The 20,493-nt window shown below is 45.6% G+C and overlaps 1 protein-coding gene across 1 annotated transcript in view; it reads left to right on the top strand.

Annotated features, from left to right (window-relative positions):
• The window catches only part of CLRN1 (clarin 1), a 44,391-nt gene extending 27,510 nt beyond the window's left edge, over window positions 1–16,881 (top strand). Inside the window, exon 3 of the mRNA XM_086317264.1 lies at window positions 16,591–16,881. Within this exon, the coding sequence (XP_086173390.1) occupies window positions 16,591–16,856 (266 nt within the window). The 3' untranslated portion in view covers window positions 16,857–16,881. The remainder of the gene's footprint in view (window positions 1–16,590) is intronic.
• Window positions 16,882–20,493: the final 3,612 nt, after the last annotated feature.

The following is a 20,493-nucleotide window of genomic DNA, read 5'->3' as shown; positions in this document are numbered from 1 at the left end:
ACTCTAAACCCAGAAATTAGTTCGTCAATAAACATCCTACTCAATAACCAAGGCTGATGGGAAACAATATAAAACCCAGTTCATGCCACAGGATGTTTCCAATATATTTACAAGGAAGAGAAAGATACAGATGAGAAAATCAAAGGAGTCTAGCTCATATGCACCGCTGTTCTATGGGAGGTCTCTGATTTCACTCCACTCCAAACTCGCAGAGACTCAGTGTTTGTCCTGTCCCCAGGAAGCGAGTAATTTTATTAGTGATTTCACAGAGAGACAAGACAGAATACAGCTCACACTAGCAAACGCTGTATTGAAGATCCATATTAGACTCTTTCCTTCTCCTCTGCAGCTTTCCCTTTGGCTGCCAGCTCCCCATCCCAGCCTCCAGCCCCCAGGCCCCTTCTCTCTCTTGACACCACTCCCTTCTCCTTGCACAATTCAACTCTGTTCACCAACTTGCACAGATCCTTCTCTATCAAACAAACCCGTGCAGTTAACAGATGCTCACTCATCTTAGAAAGCAGTATACCAGCCTCTCTCCATGATAACCTGAGCACAGTTTGTTACTGCCCTGGGCTCTTGGGCTTCTTAATCAATGGAGATTGCTCAGAGGCCAGAGGAGGCATCCAGGCAAGGCTTTATGGGGACTTGTGCTGAAGCATGAGGGAGTAAAGAAAAGTAACAGGTGTCCTTGCTTGCTCCCTAAGTTTACGGGGAGCTGGTTTCTTAAATGGGATGAGGATTGCGGGGGGAGGCAGATCTGTGGGTCAGGCTGGAGAGGTGGCCTAAGTGCTCTTCCCACCTCCTCAGGGTGCTGTGTGCAGGGGTCAAGAGGAGTACCCTGCTTTTGTTCCCTGAAACTTAGAAGTGGCAGCTGAGCGTTGGCCTTTTTTGTATTTTACTGTTCATAATTTGCCCCAACTGCCCATGCATGCACTGATTTTTAGTCCCTTAGAGTTTCTTCACATCCTGTCTCTCAAAGAGATATTTGTCCAGGTGTTAACACTCTAGTAAAATGTCCTAGGTCTCAGCCTGTCTCAACTTCTTGGGGTCTTACCCCCTTTCAACATGCGTGCGTGTATGTTGCTCAGTCAAGAACACTAGAGTGGGTTGCCAGGGGAATCTTCCCAATCCAGGGATCGAACTCAGGTCCCTTGCACCACAGGCATTCTTTACCACTGAGCCATCTGGGAAGCCCTTTACCCCCTCTACATCTTGCTAATCAAATTATTTACCCAACTGAAGTAGTTCTTTCTCTAGTGAGGGTTCTGCTAAGATAGTTTCCATAGTTTTCACAAGTAAACAATACAGTTTCAGTCGTGCAGCAATGATTACCCTATGACAGCAGTGTCTAAGTCCTTCCCATCTTTGGTACTCTCACAAAAGCCTCCAGCATGGGGCTCTGCACACAGCAAACGATTCAGTACATATTCACTGACTTGGCAAAAGCAAGTCCAGAAAGAGATGTGAAGCTGGGCACGTAAACAGCACAGGTCAGAGAAATCAGAACTCTAATGGGACAGAATTAGCAGAGGAGGCCCATAGAGGTGGTGGGACAGGCTCCAGAGAGATGGGATAGAACAGTTTAAAGGGAGGCCAAGGCCTTTGCAATCAGGGCTGAGGAGCAAGAACACAGGTACAAGGTGCAGACAGACAGACAAACACAGTGATTCAATCCCAAGGGAAGGCCAGGCTAAAAGTGGGTATTGGGGTTACCTCACTCCCACCCCACACAGCAAACCAAACTGGCAGATCTGGATGGTGTGCTATTTTAGTGGAACTCCTTGCATCAGCCAAGGGCCAACTAGACCACATGATACATACTAACTTATCAGAGGGAACATAATGTTCTGCAGTGGTTCTTCAAGTGGAGGCCTCAGACCAGCACCATCTGCATCACCTGGGAACTTGATAGAAAAGCAAATTCTCTGACTTCACCCTAGACTTCCTGAATCAGACACTCTGGAGTGGAGCCCAGCAATCTGTGTTTTAGCAAGCCCTCCAGGTGACTCACAGCTTCCCAGGTGGCACAGTGGTAAAGAATCTGCCCGCCACTGCAGGAGACTCAAAAGACTGGGTTTGATCCCTGAGTTGGGAAGATCCCCTGGATGTAGAGATGGCAACCTGCGCCAGTATTCTTGCCATGGACAGAGGAGCCTGGTGGGCCACAGTCCATGGAGTCCCAAAGAGTTGGACGCGACTAAGCATGCACACCAGGTGACTCTGCTGAAAGCTCAGGTTTGAGAACCAGGGCTATAGGGAGTTGATTATGCAGACATTGGAGGACTGAAAAAAAGGAGACCCAGAGGTAAGTCAGAGATGGCAATGTCAGATAGCAGTGGCCATCCCTACGGCTTAGAGAACCCAGGGAAGAGTTTAGGGTTACCAGAACCTTGAGGCTGGAGGAGAGGTGCAAGGGCACTGGGTCTCAGCCCTCTGAGGAGGTGGCACTGTCCCTTGAGGAGATGTCACTCTCACGTGACACCAGAGGGCAGCTCTGGGAGTGTGGCAAGAGCTTGGGAACTCCCCAGTTGCTCCCTGGCATAGTGCTAGCCCACGACAAGACCAGCCAGACCTCTCTTCCCTGCCTGCTCCTCTCCCTGTGGGCAGAATAGGAGGCAGCCAACAAGGCAGAGTCCGAGTGTGGGGAGTCTGGACCCAGCATCACAGGGTAGAGGAAAGAAGAGTTGGTCTGACGCCGAGACACAGCAGCTTATTAAGTGGCACAGCTATCTCACACTCCGGCTTCTGAATGAAAACTGAGAACAGCCCATTTGGAAGACAAATTATTTGACAGTTCTAATGGATGACCGAACTAACGGTATTTGAAAAGCAGGATGACTCAGAAGGATGCAGAATTTAATCCAAGTCCCAGTTCTTATCTCGGCTTTTGGCCAAGTCCAATCCAAAGAAAGCCTGAGCACAGAAATATATGCGGGAACACAGGCCCTGTGCTTATACTGTATTGGATTTATCCTTGAACTTATTGCAAAAGCAGGTGCTCAATGAAGTTTTGTGGATGAGAGAAGGAAGAGGGGGAGAAAGGAATGAACCAACTACAGACCGGCCTCTGGCAGAGGATAAATGCCCTGTGTTGCCAGATTATCTGCTTTCTTAAAGTCCCAAATTCTTGTTTTTCAATGGGATTTATCTATTTATTTACATTTTGGCCCAACCATTAGCATGTGGGATCTTAGTTCCCAGAAGAGGGATCAAAGCCATGCCCCCTGCACTGGAAAAGCAGTCTTATTAATCATTGGACCACCAGGGAAGTCCCCAATTTCTTATTTTGAAATGCCAAAATTTTCAACAATTTTTAAAAAACTGTGCATGACAACAAAACATGTGTGACGTCAGATGGACTGACACTTTGTGACCTCTAGAGGTAACAGGCCATTCTTGAATCAGAGACTAACTACTCCATTCTGTTTGGTCTACCTATAGTACCCGGAAGTCCCTGGAGGTTTGGAAAAGTTTCTCTAAAGCTATAACAGTCACAGCGACTCCCAGGTTTAACCCCTACTTGTGGAAAGATGGGGATTTCACAGCCCTTAATCACAGACACTCAGAATGTGAGCCACTGGAACATACACTCAGAGGCTGGAGCTTGTACTGGGGGAGGAGTCCCTTAGTGCCCTAGGGTGCAGGGGTTGGGGTTGGGGCGGTGGGGGTCACACGTCACTAGAGACTCCTCCCCCGGGGCAGCTCCCTTCTGCTGAGTGGCCTCCCCTGTTTCTCTGCCCAGGTGGCCTCCCTCACAGCCAGCAGAGAAAAACTCCTTCCTCCCTTTTTTTCTTCTCCTCTAGCTCACCCTGGCTTCCCCAGGATCCCCCCTTCCCTGTGCTATGTCATGCCAGGGCTATTTCTTCAGCTGTCCACCTCCCTGCTGGGTGGGAACCCCAGACTTGGCATCCTGAGGTATGAAGACAGGAGAAGGGGAGGGAAAAGAGCTCTTTCTGCTTGTCTGTCTGGGACCTTGCACGCTGCCTGGAGTAACAATGCTGTGAGCATCTCCTAGTGTGTCCTGATGTGCTGCATGCCAGACCCTCTGGGGAGAGAAGGAAAGGGAGCCAAGCTCTGGATGAGGCCAACAATGGTGCAGTCACCACAGCTTGCTTGTCTTTAGGGTCCAGAATCCTGGTGCCATCCTGGACCAGAAGTGCCTCCCACTTCTCATGGCCTCCAGTCCAGCTCACGATCCTCAGTCTCCTATTATCATTCTCTCATGAAACCACCCAAGTCAGTTAATTTGGTTTTTCTCATCTTGTCAATTATAGCCTAGATCTGAGATATAACACTAGATTGCTTAGTGGTCTCCCACGGTGCATTTTGGGGCTTCCCAGGAAGGGCCAGTGGTAAAGAACCAACCTGCCAGTGCAGGAGATGGAAGAGACACAGGTTAGATCCCTGGGTTGGGAAGATTCCCTGGAGGAGGGCATGGCAACCCACTCCAGTATGTTTGCCTGGAGACTCTTATGGACAGAAGAGCTTGGCAGGCTACAGGCCATAGGGTCACAAAGGGCTGGACATGACTGAAGCAATTTAACACACATGCATAGTGCATTTTGGACAGTGATTCTCTTCCGGGACGGTGTATTAGAATCACCAGAAGAAAGTTCTAAATATACTGGGACTTCCCTGGTGGTCCAGTGGTTAAGACTCCACCTTCCAATAACGGGGATGCAGGTTCAATCACTGGTTGGCGACTAAGAACGCACATGCCTCAGGGCTAACAAGAGAAGCCCATATCCTGCAACTACGGAACCTGTGCACCCATGCTCTGCAACAAGAGGAGCCCACGCATGGCAATGAGAAGCCCTTTCACCACAACTAGAGAAAGTCTGCATGCCACAATGAAGACTCAGAGCAGCCAAAAAAAAAGTTCTAAATATACGGATGCTGGATCCAACACCACACTAATTAAATTGGAATCTCTGGGGATGGAGGCTGGGCACTGGTCTTTTTAAAGGTTCCTAAAGCAGAAACACTACTTTATAATAAAAGTCCATCTAGCCAAAGCTATGGTTTTTCCGGTAGTCATGTATGGATGTGAGAATTGGACTATAAAGAAAGCTGAGCACTGAAGAATTGACGGTTTTGAACTGTGGTGTTGGCGAAGACCCTTGAAAGTCCCCTGGCCTGCAAGGAGATTAAACCAGTCAATCGTAGAAGAAATCAGTCCTGAATACTGTGATGCTGAAGCTGAAACATCAATACTTTGGCCACCTGATGCAAAGAACTGATTCATTGGAAAAGACCCTGATGCTGGGAAAGATTGAGGGCAGGAGGAGAAGGGGATGACAGAAGATGAGATGGTTGGATGGCATTACTGACTCGATGGACATGAGCTTGAGTGGACAGGGAAGCCTGGTGTACTGCAGTCCATGGGGTTGCAAAGAGTTGGACATGACTGAACGACTGAATTGAACTGAACAGGGGATTCTAATGTGTGACCAGTGTAAGAACCACTGATACAGGTGCCTATGTTTCATTTATGGGGTTGCAAAGAGTTGGACATGACTGAACGACTGAACTGAACTGAACAGGGGATTCTAATGTGTGACCAGTGTAAGAACCACTGATACAGGTGCCTATGTTTCATTTATTCAACAAACCCTGACGTAGCCACCATGAACCAGCCATTATGAGTGGGTGCTGGTGTTACCACAATTCACAGGCATACTGTCCTGCCCTCGTGGAGCCAACCATCTAGTGGGAGGTTCAACAGAAGTGTACACAGGGAATTAAAGGTCACAATAATCACAAAAACGGTGATAAACAGACTGCCATGATGGAGAATGAAGGGGAGGGGAGATCAAGTCTTAATACGGTGGTTGGTGAAGGCTTCTCCAGGTAGCTGAGTTCTAAAGATACAAAGCTGAGAACCCTCAGAGAATTTCCCAAGGAGAGGAGAAAACACACAAGAGGAGATGCTAGGGAAAGAGGCCAACTTGCTGTAGGCACTGAAAGAAAGCCCATGCGACTAGAGGGTAGGCAGTGAGGGGAAAATGGCCAAAAAAAAAGAAAGAAATTAGAGAGATCAGCTAACATCAGTTAATGTCAGACCTCAAACCCACTGTAAGTCTTTTAGAATTGATTCTAATTGCACAGAGAAGCTTTTTTGAAAGGCCTTAAGAAGCTGTCTGATAGCTGATTTACCTTTTAAGAAATGTCTGGTGAAAGAGTAGGCTATTGCATTGGAGATAGAGAGAGATGAATGGATTCTAAAAACATTTTGAAAGTAGATCCAAAATGTTTTGCAGGCAGCTTAAGCAATTAGTAGACAGTGGTGGCGTTAACCAAGATGAATAAGTTGGGGGTGGAACAGGCTTAGAGTTCAGGGCAAAAAAGTGGTGGAGAGAGGAGCTTAGCATTAGAAATCAAGAATTCTATTTAGGGCCCGTCAAGTTTGAGATCCTATGAGATGTTCAAGAGGACATGTCGATTCATTTTGATATTTGGCAAAACTAATACAATTATGTAAAGTTTAAAAATAAAATAAAAAAAATAAACAAACAAAAAAAAAAGAGGACATGTCGAGTAGACAGTCAGGTATATGAGTCTGGAACTCAGAGAAGAGGTCTAGACAAAAAACATAAATTTAGGAGTTGTCAGGATATACATCTTATTCAAAGCAATGAAAATGGATGAGATCATCTAGAAAGAGAATGTAGATACAGAAAAATTGGCCTAGGGCCAATCCCATCAGTTGGTTCTGGGGTTGAGAAGGAGGAGGAGCTAGGAAAGGATACTGACCAGGCCTCTCTGGAGATGAAGAAGGAAAATCAGGAGATGTGGTATCCTGGAGGCTACAAGATGGGAAAGTTTCAAGAGTACAGGTCAACAACAGAAAACCAACTCATAGTTACCAAAGGGGGAAGGTGTAGGGGGAGGGATAAATTAGGAGTGGCGATTAATAGATACTAACTATATATAAAATAAATAAACTATATTTAATAAATATAATACTATCTATCTATCTATATATATATATAACCATATATAAAATAGATAAACAGCAAGGTCCTGCTGTATAGTACACGGAACTATAGTCAAAATCCTGTAATAAATCATAATGGAGAAGAATATGAAAAAGACTATATACAAATATATATACGTAACTGAATTACTTTGCTGTACACTAGGAGCTAGCACTGGCTCAGACAGTAAAGAATCGGCCTGCAGTGTGGGAGACCTGGGTTTGACCCTTGGGTTGGGAAGATTCCCTGGAGGAGAACGTGGCAACCCACTCCGGTATTCTTGCCTGGAGAATCCCCATGGACAAAGGAGCCTGGCGGGCTACAGTCCATGGGTCACAAAGAGTTGGACACAACTGAGCGACTAAGCACAGACAGGAACTAACACAACATTGTAAATCAACTATACTTTAATTAAAAGTTAAAAAAAAAACAAAAAACAAAAAACCAGTACAGGTCACCAGTGAGCTTTGTGAAAAGGAGGCCACCCACAAGAGTCAATGAGAGGGAGGCGAGTGTGGCCAGGGAAGGCAGAATGGGGAAAACAAGGTGAAAAAAACCTTCCTTCAAGGTTCATAATATAGTAGGAGAGAGATAAATGTACTCAAATAAAGGAGGTAGAGAAATAGAGGGAACCCAAACAGAAGGAGTGGATCATGGAAGCAACTAGACCCGTAGCTTCACACCAGAGAATTGACTATATAAGTGTATGCCTTTTCTACATTCCATTCAAGAAATTTCCCAATTGATGATAGAGAGTCTAACTCCCATGTGCATGAAAGAAAGCAGGTTACATGGAAGACTTGCCAAGGACCCATGGTAGAATATTCTAGGCAGTTCAGTGAATATTCTCTGAGGATGCTATAAAATGCATTGATTCATGCCTTTTAGAGGTGATGAAAACCATCAAAATGTGGACTTACTGCAAATTGTACTTATTGTATCTTCTCTTATATGCAGCATCATGTTTGAGTTACACCAATCAAGGTAAACAATGAAAATACCGCTTTTCTTTAAAAAGGGGACACTCCTAATATGGGAGTAATTAATTAGGATAATTGTAACCATGGCATGGGACATTAATAAGCACAGTCAATATAAAATATGAAGACAGGAAAATAAAGAACAGTACAGAAATAGAAAGATGCTTATGTCATAGATCAGTTTCAGGATTAATAATATCCTGGCCTCTCTAACAAGTCTGTGTATGCATATGTGTGTGTGTTTGTGTGTGTGTGTGCGCCAGCTAAGTCGCTCAGTTGTATCTGACTCTTTGTGACCCTGTGGACTGTAGCCTGTCAGGCTCCTCTGTTCATGGAATTTTCCAGGCAAGAATACTGGAGTGGGTTGCCATTTACCACTCTGAGGGATCTTCCTGACTCAGGGATTGAACCCAAATCTCCTTCAACTCCTGCATTAGCAGGCAGATTATTTACCACTAGTGCCACATGGGAAGCCCTGTAATAAGTCTAGGGCATATTATTCTGCAACTGTTAGTTGAAAAACCAACTGCAACTTATTTCCACATCAATCCTTATGGAGGAGCTGTTGTTCAGGGTCTGAGAAAGAAATCAAGGATGTCCAGGCATCAAAGCTACAGAGCCTGAGGAGGATAGGATTGGTTGTAAGAAAAGTCAGCAACAAAAATACTCCACTAGTTTCTCAGCATATACTTTGGAAGGAGACCACAGGAGGGAAAGAAGTAATATTAGCCAGCCTGTCATGGCAATGGGCAAGGAGTTTTGTCTAGATGTGCAGGGTACCATCTGAAGGGCCACAATCATAGTGAGGGGACTGCATTCTAGGTCATTCATGGTAAGGATGCAGTAGAAGGGCTGTTTAGATCACTTAGCTCAGGGCCTGGCTGTGTGTGATCTCCTGCAAGGAGACCCTCAATCTTGTCCTAACACAATTGCAAAAGGACTCCTGTCTGTTCAGAATGGTTACTTATGTCTTCCCTCTGTTTCATTTATTTTTAAGTTTTTTATTTTGGCTGCACTGGGATCTTCATTGCAGTGTGGGCTCTTCATTGCAGTTTAGAGGTTGTTGTGGCATATGGACTTAGCTGTCCCACAGCATGTGAGATCTTAGTTCCCCAACTAGGGATCGAGCCCGTGTCCACTGCATTGGAAGGCAGATTCTTAACCACTGGACCACCAGGAAAGTCCCACCCTCTCTTTAATTTAGAGTCAAAACCTAAGTCCTTTCTACAACTTTCAAAGCAGTACTTGCTCTGCCCACCACAAAAACCGCACACGTGCCTCATGTCTTACTCCTCTCTGCCTGGTTCTCTTCTAAAACCACCTGGTTCCTTTGCATTCACTGTTCCTTCTGTTTGAAATGCTCCTCCCCTCAAATACCTGTCATCTAACTCCCTGACATCATCAAGAGGCACTGAAATGTCATCTTCTCTCTGGAACCTCCCCTGGCCATCTCTCTTCCCTGCTTTATTTTATTCTCTTTAGTACACATCACACTCTGATAAACTATAGAATGGACTTACTTATTTTGTTATTGCCTCTCTCTCCATTCTCACCATCACTAAGATACATATCCCATCAAGATAGGAATTTTCATCTGCTTTTGCAGGAGTCGGGATACTATGATATAGAAGATAGCATCTTATTTATTTTTGGCCATGCCATGTGGCATGTGGGATCTTCGTTCTGTGACCAAGGATCCAACCCATGTCCCCTGCATTGGAAATGCAGAGTCTTAACCACTGGACCACCAGGGAAGTTGCTCATCTGCTTTTTCAGTGCTGTATCCCCAGTACCTAGAATAGTTCAGTAAGCATCCAGTATTCGTTGAATAAATGAATAAAACAGAAGAAGCTCTAAACATTTTCTAGTAGCAAATGACCATCTCCTTTTCTGAAAATTGATTTAGATTAGACAAACATGGTGTTTTAAGACCATTTCTTCTTTGCATGAATCATTCTCACTCACATGACATTTATAAAACTTAAGTTAGATATGGGCTCTGCAACTCTCTATGACAGAAGACATACATTACAGAAGAAGGGGGAAAGCTGAACCTAGCTGGTATTATGAGTGCTGAAGAACTGATGCTTTTGAACTGTGGAGCTGGGGAAGACTCTTGAGACTCTCTTGGACTGCAAGGAGATCAAACCAGTCAATCCTAAAGGAAATCAACTCTGAATATTCATTGAAAGGACTGATTCTGAGGCTGAGGCCCCAATACTTTGGCCACCTATTGTGAAGAGCCATTGGAAAAGACCCTGATGCTGGGAAAGATTGAAGGCAGAAGGAGAAGGGGGTGGCAGAGGATGATATAGTTGCATGGCATCACCGACTCAATGGATGTGAGTTTGAGCAAACTTGGGGAGATAGTGAAGGACAGAGAAGCCTAGTGGGCTTCAGTCCACTGGGTCACAAAGAGTTGGACAAGACTGAGCAACAGAACAGCAACTGGTATTATAACTTCATCCACACCTGCTATTTAGAAACACGTGACCAAATGGCTCTCATGATAACCTCAATCTATTCTTAGGGATTAGCTTGCCTTACTAGTCTAGATGGTAGCCACTGGTGTCTAAAGTAGTCTGGAACTGGAGCAGTTTCCTTTTGGGGAAGAAATCATGGCCAGAGATCTCACCAATAAAACTGATTTTCTAATGAAATTACATAATTTCACAGAAAATTAGCACTTACACCTGAAAAGTTGTGGTTTTCCTACCACCGTGTATCATCTCTGAAGTCTCCTTAAAGAAGGAAATTTTCAATTTATCATGCTGTGGAGGAAAGGGAATGCCTCTAAGAGTTGCCATCGCAGGTACAGAAAACTTTTCTCCCTTTCCTTCCAGGTTCTTTGTCTGGTCTCATAATTAAATTGATAAAGGCAGATTAACAAGAGAAGACCAAATTTAATTTCGTACTAGAGCTCATAAAATATGAGACTCGAAGAACTGACCCAAGCAGGCAGCTTTTACATCTTTCAGACAAAGAAACAATAATTTGTGAAAAATTAGTAAGACAAAGTGGCTGGGGCTTGGGGTAGTAAATTGGTGAAGAACTTACAAGTTTTGTTTAGACAGGCATCTTGGCCCTGAATTCTCTATCTCTGGTGATAAGGATGTCCTCCACCCTCCAGGTGCAGAGAGGGTGCCCTTCAAGTGGGCAATTTATTTCCTGATTTCAGGGAGACAGAGGAGGGTCAGAGTATCCTTCTTGTACTAGCTGTTTCTTATGTAACTTAAATTCAAAATAATCAATATGTTGAAGTGGGATAATTTAGGGTGGCAAATCCTGACCCCAGTTATCTCTAAAAGAGTTTAAAGATGACGTGTTAGCTCTTTGGAAATCTTGGCCATTGTTTTAAATGAATTGAAATTCTAATTTACTATTTCCCAAATGCAATCTTAGTGATAATAGAATGCTTCAGAGTTGGGGTTTTGTTTTATTTTTTCACCTTTGAGGGAACATTTCCACCAGACTCCATGGATCCTGGCAGGATGTTCCCACCCATGAGACCATAGTCAACCTTAGGGGTCACCAAGGGATGAAGAAGCGGTGTTCTTGTTGGCTGTGACCTTCATTCCCTACATGTAAGGACTGGAGGAGAGAGAGATGTCCAATCCTGCAGCCCCAGACAGCTGCCAGAGGGGAGCCCTGAGTGTGCAGTGTCTAGTACATGACACATGTTTGTTAATTGACTGATGATTCATGGTTTGATGGCCTTATAACTTGGCTATCCTATTCAGTCAGAAATTAACTGAGCAATCAAAGTCATTAAAAGGAGAAGGGGAAAAAGCCACTATGGTACCAGCCAGATGGTGGGGAAATCAAACACGTGAAAGGAAAACAGCTCATCTTTGAGTAAGACACCAGCAGAAAAACCTCAGTCATGTGCCTGGTTATAGTCTAAATCCTAGCTTGAGCAAGGCTTGTTGGGTTTTCCTACATCTGTTGTACTCCAATCTTTCTTGTGAGCTGGAGCAGTGTTGGTCAGATAGACAGACCTGGGGGGTGGGGACTGAAATGGCCCCAGCTGAGTTTGGGCTCTTGGGGGACACACAAGTAACTGGGCAAAGAAAGAAGGAAGCATGCAGGCATGATCCTAACCTCTGAGAGGCTGTGGGCGAGAGCATGAATGCAAGTCCACATACCACATGTCTAAACAGTTCAAAGTTATAAGCTAAACTATTCAATGAAACATATTCTATCCTTCTCCCTTGACAAATAAGGTTCTGGAAGCAAGATTCAAATTAGAGTACTTAAAAAATTAATATTCTCTTATAATCAAAAAAATTTATATTTATTTATTTAATTGGCTGTGCCAGGTCTTAGTTGCAGCATGTGGGATCTAGTTCCCTAACCAGGGATTGAACCCAGGCTCCCTGCATTGGGAGTGTAGAGTCTTAGCCACTGGACCACCAGGGAAGTCCCAAATTTAGAATTCTTGAGCTCTGGAAATTCTGCACCTGAATGTGGCTAAGGGAGGAGTACCATCCCCTGTCTCTTCACTTCTCTTCCCATGCCTGGTTCCATCCACACTGTAAAGGGCCTCAAGCAAGCACATATGAACACTCCACAGCATATCCAACCTCTGACCATGCCTGCCAAACAGCTGTTCTTTTCCTTGGCCACTCTCAGGCCTCAGAGCTGTACAGCACCTGCCACAAAATCCACCCCTGGGGAGATGGACCCTGGAAAGACACTCATGCCAGCTCAAGAAGAATGCTCAGGGCTGTGTGCAGAGAAAATTCCTGAGTCCCAAGAGTACAGTCTTCAAGGCAAATAGATGGGGAAACAATGGAAAATGACAGACTTTATTTTCTTGGGCTCCAAAATCACTGCAGATGGTGACTGCAGCCACGAAATTAAAAGACGCTTGCTCCTTGGAAGGAAACCTATGACCAACCTAGACAGCATATTAAAAAGCAGAGATATCACTTTGCCAACAAAGATCCATATAAAAGCTATGCTTTTTCCAGCAGTCATGTACGGATGTGAGAGTTGGACCATAAAGAAGGCTGAGCACTGAAGAACTGATGCTTTTGAACTGTGGTGTTGGAGACGATTCTTGAGAGTCCCTTGGACTGCAAGGAGATCAAACCAGTCAATCCTAAAGGAAATTAGCCTTGAATATTCATTGGAAGGACTGATGCTGAAGCTCCAATACTTGGGCCACCTGATGCAAAGAGCCAGCTCATTAGAAAAGACCCTGATGCTGGGAAAGATTGGAGGCAGGAAGAAAAGGGGCTGACAGAGGATGAGATGGTTGGATGGCATCATCAACTCAATGGACATGAGTTTGAGCAAACTCTGGGAGATAGTGAAGGACAGGAAAGCCTGGCATGCTGCAGTCCAAAGAGTCAGACACAACTTAGTGACTGAACAACAGCAAGAGTATAGTCTAGAACGCAGTCAAGGACTGTAGACGGACCCATTCCATTGACATCAAGGATTCCTCACCTTATGGGGGAGAGGTATCAACAGGACAGAGAGCAGGACCCTTTAAATATGGCGCCCATAGCAGGAACCCCTTCGATGGAGTCTAAGAGCCAAACTAGAAACATGCTGAACCCTATTCTTATCATTACTCACACTTATTCTTGTCCCTTACACCCTTCTCTCCATGTCCCCAGCAGCCACGACAAAAAGAGAAACACTTCTTGGGTATCTTTTGTTCCATAAGCCATAAAGAGGTATCAGTGGCCCTATATTTCTTTTAGAGCTGGGGAAAGAGAAGCAAAAATGCCCCAAGTTCACACTGAGCTGTTTCCCTCCATGTGTCTTAGCATCACTCAGGGGTTGGCAGAGACTCAGGCTGGGTTTCCATGCTCTGACTCTGAAATGACCAAGTCTACTTCACGGATAACTCCTAAATCCAGAGCGAAATCATAGACTATCCTCTTAACGACTACATCGTGTTTTGGGAGCTTGCAGGCTTGAAGTATTAGCTCCAGCAAAGGGCTATTGGTTTTAAGATACCCCAGCAACCTTGACTTTAAGAATTTGAAATGTGGTCTCACTATGATGCAGTCTCCTTAACAAAGTAGTACCTTTAAAATATTAAACAACTTGAAAAAGGAAACCGAACTTGAATTTTTCTTTCAAGCACCCAGAATATACAGGGTTTCACTTCTGTCTGAAATTCACCATCTCCTCACACAAAGAAGGTTCTTATGGTAAAAGCAATGGCATTTTCTCCACAATTTTCAAATAAAAGATAAAGAGAAAACAGCATCGCAGCCTCTTTGTTAGTTCGAACAATAAAGGAATAATACAGTTTTGCCAGGGGAGAGCTCTGGTTTTAAGCTCAGAATACAAAAATAGGCTGACAATTTTTACAAAGGAATATTCCGCGAGGCCGGTGGGAAGTGAAGTTTCTAGAAAATTATATCATTTGATTATTTGGGGGTGTATGATTACGAGGAGCAAGCTGGTGGGGCCAGTCCTCAGTGAAATTCTAATAGAAGAAATGGAATTTCACTTTTCCTGTTCGCTCCGGACCCTACCCCTCTCTACCAACCCAAACCCAGCCTTTGGAAAAGGAATGGGGCAGTATTTGCATGTTAGCACCTCATGTCTGGAATGTTCTCCCCACACAGTCCAGCCTCCCTTTGCTAACTTTTCCTACAGCTACTTCCAAAGAACCTTCTAGGATGCTGCCCGCCCTCTCAGGTATAGCCACCCGCACCTCCCTTTACTATGACGCTCACTGCGATAGGTTTATAACTTTTTTATCTGAGTTCCCTGCCCAATTATACTCTCTGTTAGAGCAGAAACCACCATATACCTTTTCTTTCATGTTGAAAGCTCCCCACTACTACCATGCTTGGCCCATCAGTAAGTCTCATTGAATAAAGGATTGAGTGAATTAATGAATGAGAACTTAAGCCACTACGTTGCTGCTCCCAGACATCTGAATTAACTGTCACTGAAGGCAAAAGCACTTACTCCTCTTCAAGGAGTCACAAATCTAATGGGAGAGCGTGTGAAGGAACAAGGCAGGGTAGCCTAACTGATGGAGTTAGGGGTTTTTTGGAGTGTAGTAGAGTGCAGTAAGGGATGATGGTTAAGATTTGCAAGGCAAAAAGAATACATAAGCACCAGAGGAATAGTGACCAGTTAGCAAGCATTTCTCTGTGACAATTCTAATATCAAATGTTAATCTTGAATCATCTTTCTTACCCACATTTTGTAGACAAGGAAGGGGAGACTGGGAGGATAAAACTGACTTTGGGACTTCCCTGGTGGTCCAGTGGTTAGGACTCTGAACTGTCACTGCAGGGGGTGCAGGGTTGGTCCCTGATCAGGGAACTGAGATCCCACATGCAGCACAGAGTGACCAAATAAATAACATTTTAAATGGACTACTTTCATATAACAAAAGGGAGATTCAGAGTGTGAAACCAAATTGTTTTAATCAAAGTCAGAAAACCATTTCAGCAAGTCTCCTTTTAACTAGCAACCTGTTATGATGACCTGGGATGCATCTGTAGCTGTGGGAGCCCTCAGAGCCCTGGCTCTCCATGGTGTCCCCGACTCTGCTCCTCCTTGCCACGTGCTTCTGCCCCCCTGTGCCCCCCACCCCTCTGGGGGGCTCCCTTCCTCCATCCTCAGGGGAGAGGGCCTGAGTTTTCAGGCACCACTCAACATGTTGTGCCCCTGTCCTGCAGAGAACTCCAGGCCATAGTCACACCATTTAAAAGTAGATTAGGCTACCAATGAGTAATAAACGAGAGGAAAATAATAATGATGGGTTAAACAAAATAAATACTTATTATTCTCTCATGTAAAAACCTAGAAGTTGAAGTCCAGGGCTGGTCTGGTGACTCCTGGTATCTGATATCCAAGATTCCTCCTTTCCTATTTTACCATAACACACGGCTTCCATTTCTAAGGCCACATTGCCCAAAATGGTGCTCCAGCCATTGCATACATATTTCAGCGACAGGAAGGACAACAGGGAAAGAAAGTGGAGGCCCCTAATGCTGCACACTTCAAGGAAACTTTTCTAGCCCCACATACCAACCTCCCTCAACCAATGTAGTCTTTGTTCAAGGCAGCCACATACCTAGGTAAAAATCCTGAGTTCTGTTACAAACAAGGAGAATAGATACTCTCCATCTCAACATGTTAGACATGGCTGCCTTTGCGCAGGGACACCTCTGGGCAGCTGTGGCCAGGTGGGAGCCGGAGGAGGGGAAGGAGAAAGCTTTCAGCCCTTTCACAAGGGGACTAGTTGACAACATTTCTCGTGTATGGCCTGTGAAGTACAGAGAAACGTGCTCTCTTGAAGTCACACCATAGCCGGGCTTGCTGTGCAGCCTGATTCCACCACCGCGCTTTTAAGGCGCCCAGCAATTCAGCCTCTCTTCATGCGAAGTGGGACATCTCCTAGTCTTTGTAAGACTGGCTCGATTCTACCCTGCAACAAGTCTTCTCACTCAGAGCCATAACCCAGACACTGCCGCCCGTCGTTGGGGTATCAGGCTCATGATTACGTATTTGAAGTATTTTTGTAGACGAATGCAAATGAGCTGGTGGGAAAGGCTTTCTTTAGCTTGCACGTAAACCCTCTTCCTCGTCCCTTACAATCAGGAAATGTTGTCCCAGCGCGTTGTTTGTTCTTTCTCTTGCAGGCTCCTGTGGCTGTCTTGTCATGATATTGTTTGCCTCTGAAGTGAAACTCCACCACCTCTCAGAAAAAATTGCAAATTACAAGGAAGGGACTTACGCCTACAAAACGCAAAGTGAAAAATATACCGCCTCCTTCTGGGTGGTTTTCATTTGCTTTTTTGTTCATTTTCTGAATGGGCTTCTAATACGACTTGCTGGATTTCAGTTCCCTTTTGCGAAATCTAAAGACACAGAAACAGCTAATGTAGCTGCAGACCTAATGTACTGAAAGGCCAACATGTCTGTCATTCTCACAGAGACGAGACTAGCTCTGGTCACTCGGCTGTGGTTACTTTTGCTCAACCTTTTAGGTGCACAGCTTAAAGCACCAAGTCCTATGTGATATTATATACAAACTGGGTGCTAAGGACACAGGCAGGAAATGAAAGGGAGCAGAAGAAAGGCTTCAGAAGGTTGTTCAACCTGGTGGGAAATTGCTTCACCTGGCTAGTTGAGACAGTTGACTAGAATGACCAAATCATTACTCCACATCCACACCAGAGCGCAAAATGTCTGCTCTGCCAGGAAGAAATCAAGAGGTCTGAGGAACACATTTTAAAACAAACAAATACTATTTCTGATAATATCCACACATTTGTTGCCACAGATACCAGAAGACAGAACTGGAATCGCTTTCCTAAAATGATACTGCATTAATTGAGCAATGCTAAGTATATCAGGCCCTTTTTAAAAACTCATTCAAAGCACTGTCTTATTTCCATGCCTGTTATTCAAAATGTATAAACCTCTAAAAGGGAAAAAGAAGAAACGCAGTACTTTCAACAGACATAATTGCTGGGACCACTGAGGAATCATGAAAAGTGATTCTGCCCAGTAAATTTGTTGCAAAATGACTCATTGGAGCTGTTGCTTCAAACTTTTTAGTGTCTTCAAGCACTAAGTCCCACTGATGAAAATCGTATTACGTTGTGGAATTAAGACAGTATCACTGTCATCTTGGATGGTGGTCTGTCACAAAGCATGACCCAAGCTGACTTTTTTCCTCAGTTACCCATGAAGTTGCTGACCAGAGGCCGCAACTGAACCTAGAACTGACTATTTGTCTGTCTTCCAACGGCTGCCCTGGAGAAAGCACTCAGGAAGAGGCGGGGAATGACAGAGAGCAGACCACCAGGCCCTTTGCCACAGCTGCTCAGCACTCAGTCCCCACACAAGAGGTTCTGAAAGGGCTCTTTTTAAAAAAATCTTTTTTTTGGTGGGGAACAATTTACAAGAAACAAATGACTGTGTACCTGACTATATACTTGCTCTGATGGTGATCTGAAGCCCACAGGCTAACATGAGAACACTCACTTCGTTTCCAGATGTTAGTCTCTCTACCTTCATTCAGGAAAGATAACCTGGAGAATTTCTAGAAGACCATGAGTCCCTCTAGTGAGAAAGAGGCTGCTTATTTCAGTAATGGGCTGGGGGCACCCAGTTCTGGAAGTCTTCATGAAACACTTACATACGGAAGCATTTCGTGGTCCCGTCTGCTCCTTCAGAGCAGCTGCTCTAGGAGTGGACAGGACAGCGCAAGGAACTCCACAGACCAGGGCAACTGGCCTGAGATCACGAGAGGCCCCTCAGTCCCTTCTGACTCCTTTCTCTGTCCTCAGTTCTAACACCAAACTTTCTTCTTTAGAAAACATCTCCCTGGTTCTCTGTTCCATAAACAGAGAAAACTCAGAGCAGCCGCTGAAAATCCAGTGACAGCCTAACAGGCAAATGATCTTCCCTGATGAGAATGATCACTCCCTGAGGAGTGGAGGCAGGGCTGCCGGTCCCTGCAAAGTGGGTCGCACCCAAAAATACAAGATACCACCCAGGCCCTCAGAGGACAGCACTTAAGTCGGCTCCCTCTCTTCTCTCAGAAGAAACCTCTGTGCCATGTGGCCTGCGAGTAAAGCTTTCCAAGGAGGACGTGGCCGGGTCGATCTCTGAGAGTCCCTCTGGGAGGATCACAGCCCAGGGATGACAATCATCACTCTGTCTGACCTCCCGCCCCAGGTGGCAGCCTCGGTCTCACATTCTCACGGGGACGCTGGGCCCCCTGCTGGCTCCGGGGCAGCAAACAGGAGCGTATCAGGGCGCTCCTTTCCCGTGTCCACACACACCATCAGCATCCGTGCTTATTACGCTGTGGGAAAGAACAGCAAGGAACGGAAAGCCAGGTGCTCCGGGGCAGAGCTGGCTGTGCACGTACACAGTAAGCTCCCTGAAGCCCGTGGAGGCTGCAGAACCGAACACATGCATATGGGGCGGGAGAGGAGGCGGCGGAGGAGGGCGCCTTCCCTCCGTGCACGCTGTGCCGATTACAAAGGTCTTTTGCTCTGGAGGTCCCCTTGGCTGCTTCAGAGCAGCTGCTCTCACATCCCTTTACATGCTCTCAAGGCCGGTGCAAAATGGAGACGGTGCCTGCACACAAGGAAGGGCAGTGTCTGACGCGCATCCTTGCCCACCAGAAGCTGCAGACTCACACTGGCTGCCACACAGGGGCTCCCTTGGCCCTGCTCGTTTGTTGCCCCCTTTCCCCCGCTGGCCCTCTGTAGTGGATAATGTTTTGCATTCCCCATCAGGTTCCTCTCAGGCACACAGCTAAGCCACAGTTCCCAGCTCCTTTGCAGCTGGGGCCATGGGAGTGAGTCTGTGTCGATGGGATGTAGGCTGGTGACCTGAGCTACTCTCGGGCTTGGCCCTGAAGACTCTCACTTGAGATCCTCCACCTCTGTCCGCCCCTGGCAGTACAGCCTGGGAAGTCATGGGATCCAGGAGGTGAGGTAACGAAACAGAGGCGGGCCTTGTGACCTGCCTGGGAGTGTGACAAGAGTGGTAAATAAACTTTCTGTAAAGCCGCTGAGTTGGGGTGGTTATTTTTTAGTACCCAAGCCTCGCCAACAAAGCCTTGCTCTCCAGGAAAGCTCTGCTTCACGCCAAGGAGACACTCTCTAAGCCCCTTGAGATACAGCCTCAGGCCAGGGGCACCCTCAACCACAACCACTGAGTGACTGTCTGTACCATTGCCTTCCTTGAAGCCCCGGCCCTCTAGCCACATTACTTATCCCCTTATCCCCAAAATGAAGACCAGAGAATGAATTTTCTGCATAAATATCTCAAGAGTAAATGAATACTATAACTTATGCTGGTATCCTTCAGCATGCTTTCCAAATGCTGGTTAGTAAATCCCTTTTCATTCATTCAAATCTTTCATCTACAGTGGATCTAGCTGTGTGTAAAGCATTGAAGATGGGGGAGGAAACGTACAGCCAGGAAAATGTTTTTTCATTTTTTAATAAACATTTTTTCTTGATCTTTGGTTGAGAGCCAAGAAAAATATCTTTCAATTGCCTTGAAAAGAAGTGAAAGTATTAGTCGCTCAGTTGTGTCTTAACTCTTTGCAACCCCATGGACTGTAGCCCGCCAGGCTCCTCTGTCCATGGAATTCTCCAGGCAAGAATACTGGAGAGTGTTGCCATTTCCTTCTCCAGGGGATCTTACCAACCCAGGGATCAAACCCAGATTTCCTACATTACAGGCAGATTCCTTACCATATGACCTTACCCTCACTTCCCCCTTCTGAGGGGTCATGGCATTGAGAGGAGGAATTTTCCACAGTTCTGGGTCAGACAAGTCCTAAGCCAAGTCTTGGGGCCTTGAGTGGTGTCCTTCCTGCAAGGCCGCTGACAGGACACTCATTCTCTGCTGTCAACTAGGGCTTCACCTGGACTGGTGAAGGAAAAAGATGACCCTCACTCCAGCAGAGATTTTAGGTATAATCTAGTGTACTTCCTCTCCTTTTCCTGCCCCTCCTGGCCCTAGGGATTTTCTAGCTAGTTTGGAGGAAAAGGGGCTTCCCTGGTGGCTCA

Source organism: Bos grunniens, chromosome 1 (assembly GCF_055505025.1).
Source record: "Bos grunniens cultivar Pamir isolate PY7600 chromosome 1, Bosgru_T2T1.0, whole genome shotgun sequence".
NCBI classification, from domain to species: domain Eukaryota; kingdom Metazoa; phylum Chordata; class Mammalia; order Artiodactyla; family Bovidae; genus Bos; species Bos grunniens.
The sequence above is the reverse complement of the archived record's forward strand: the minus strand, read 5'-3'. Positions and strand labels throughout refer to the sequence as shown.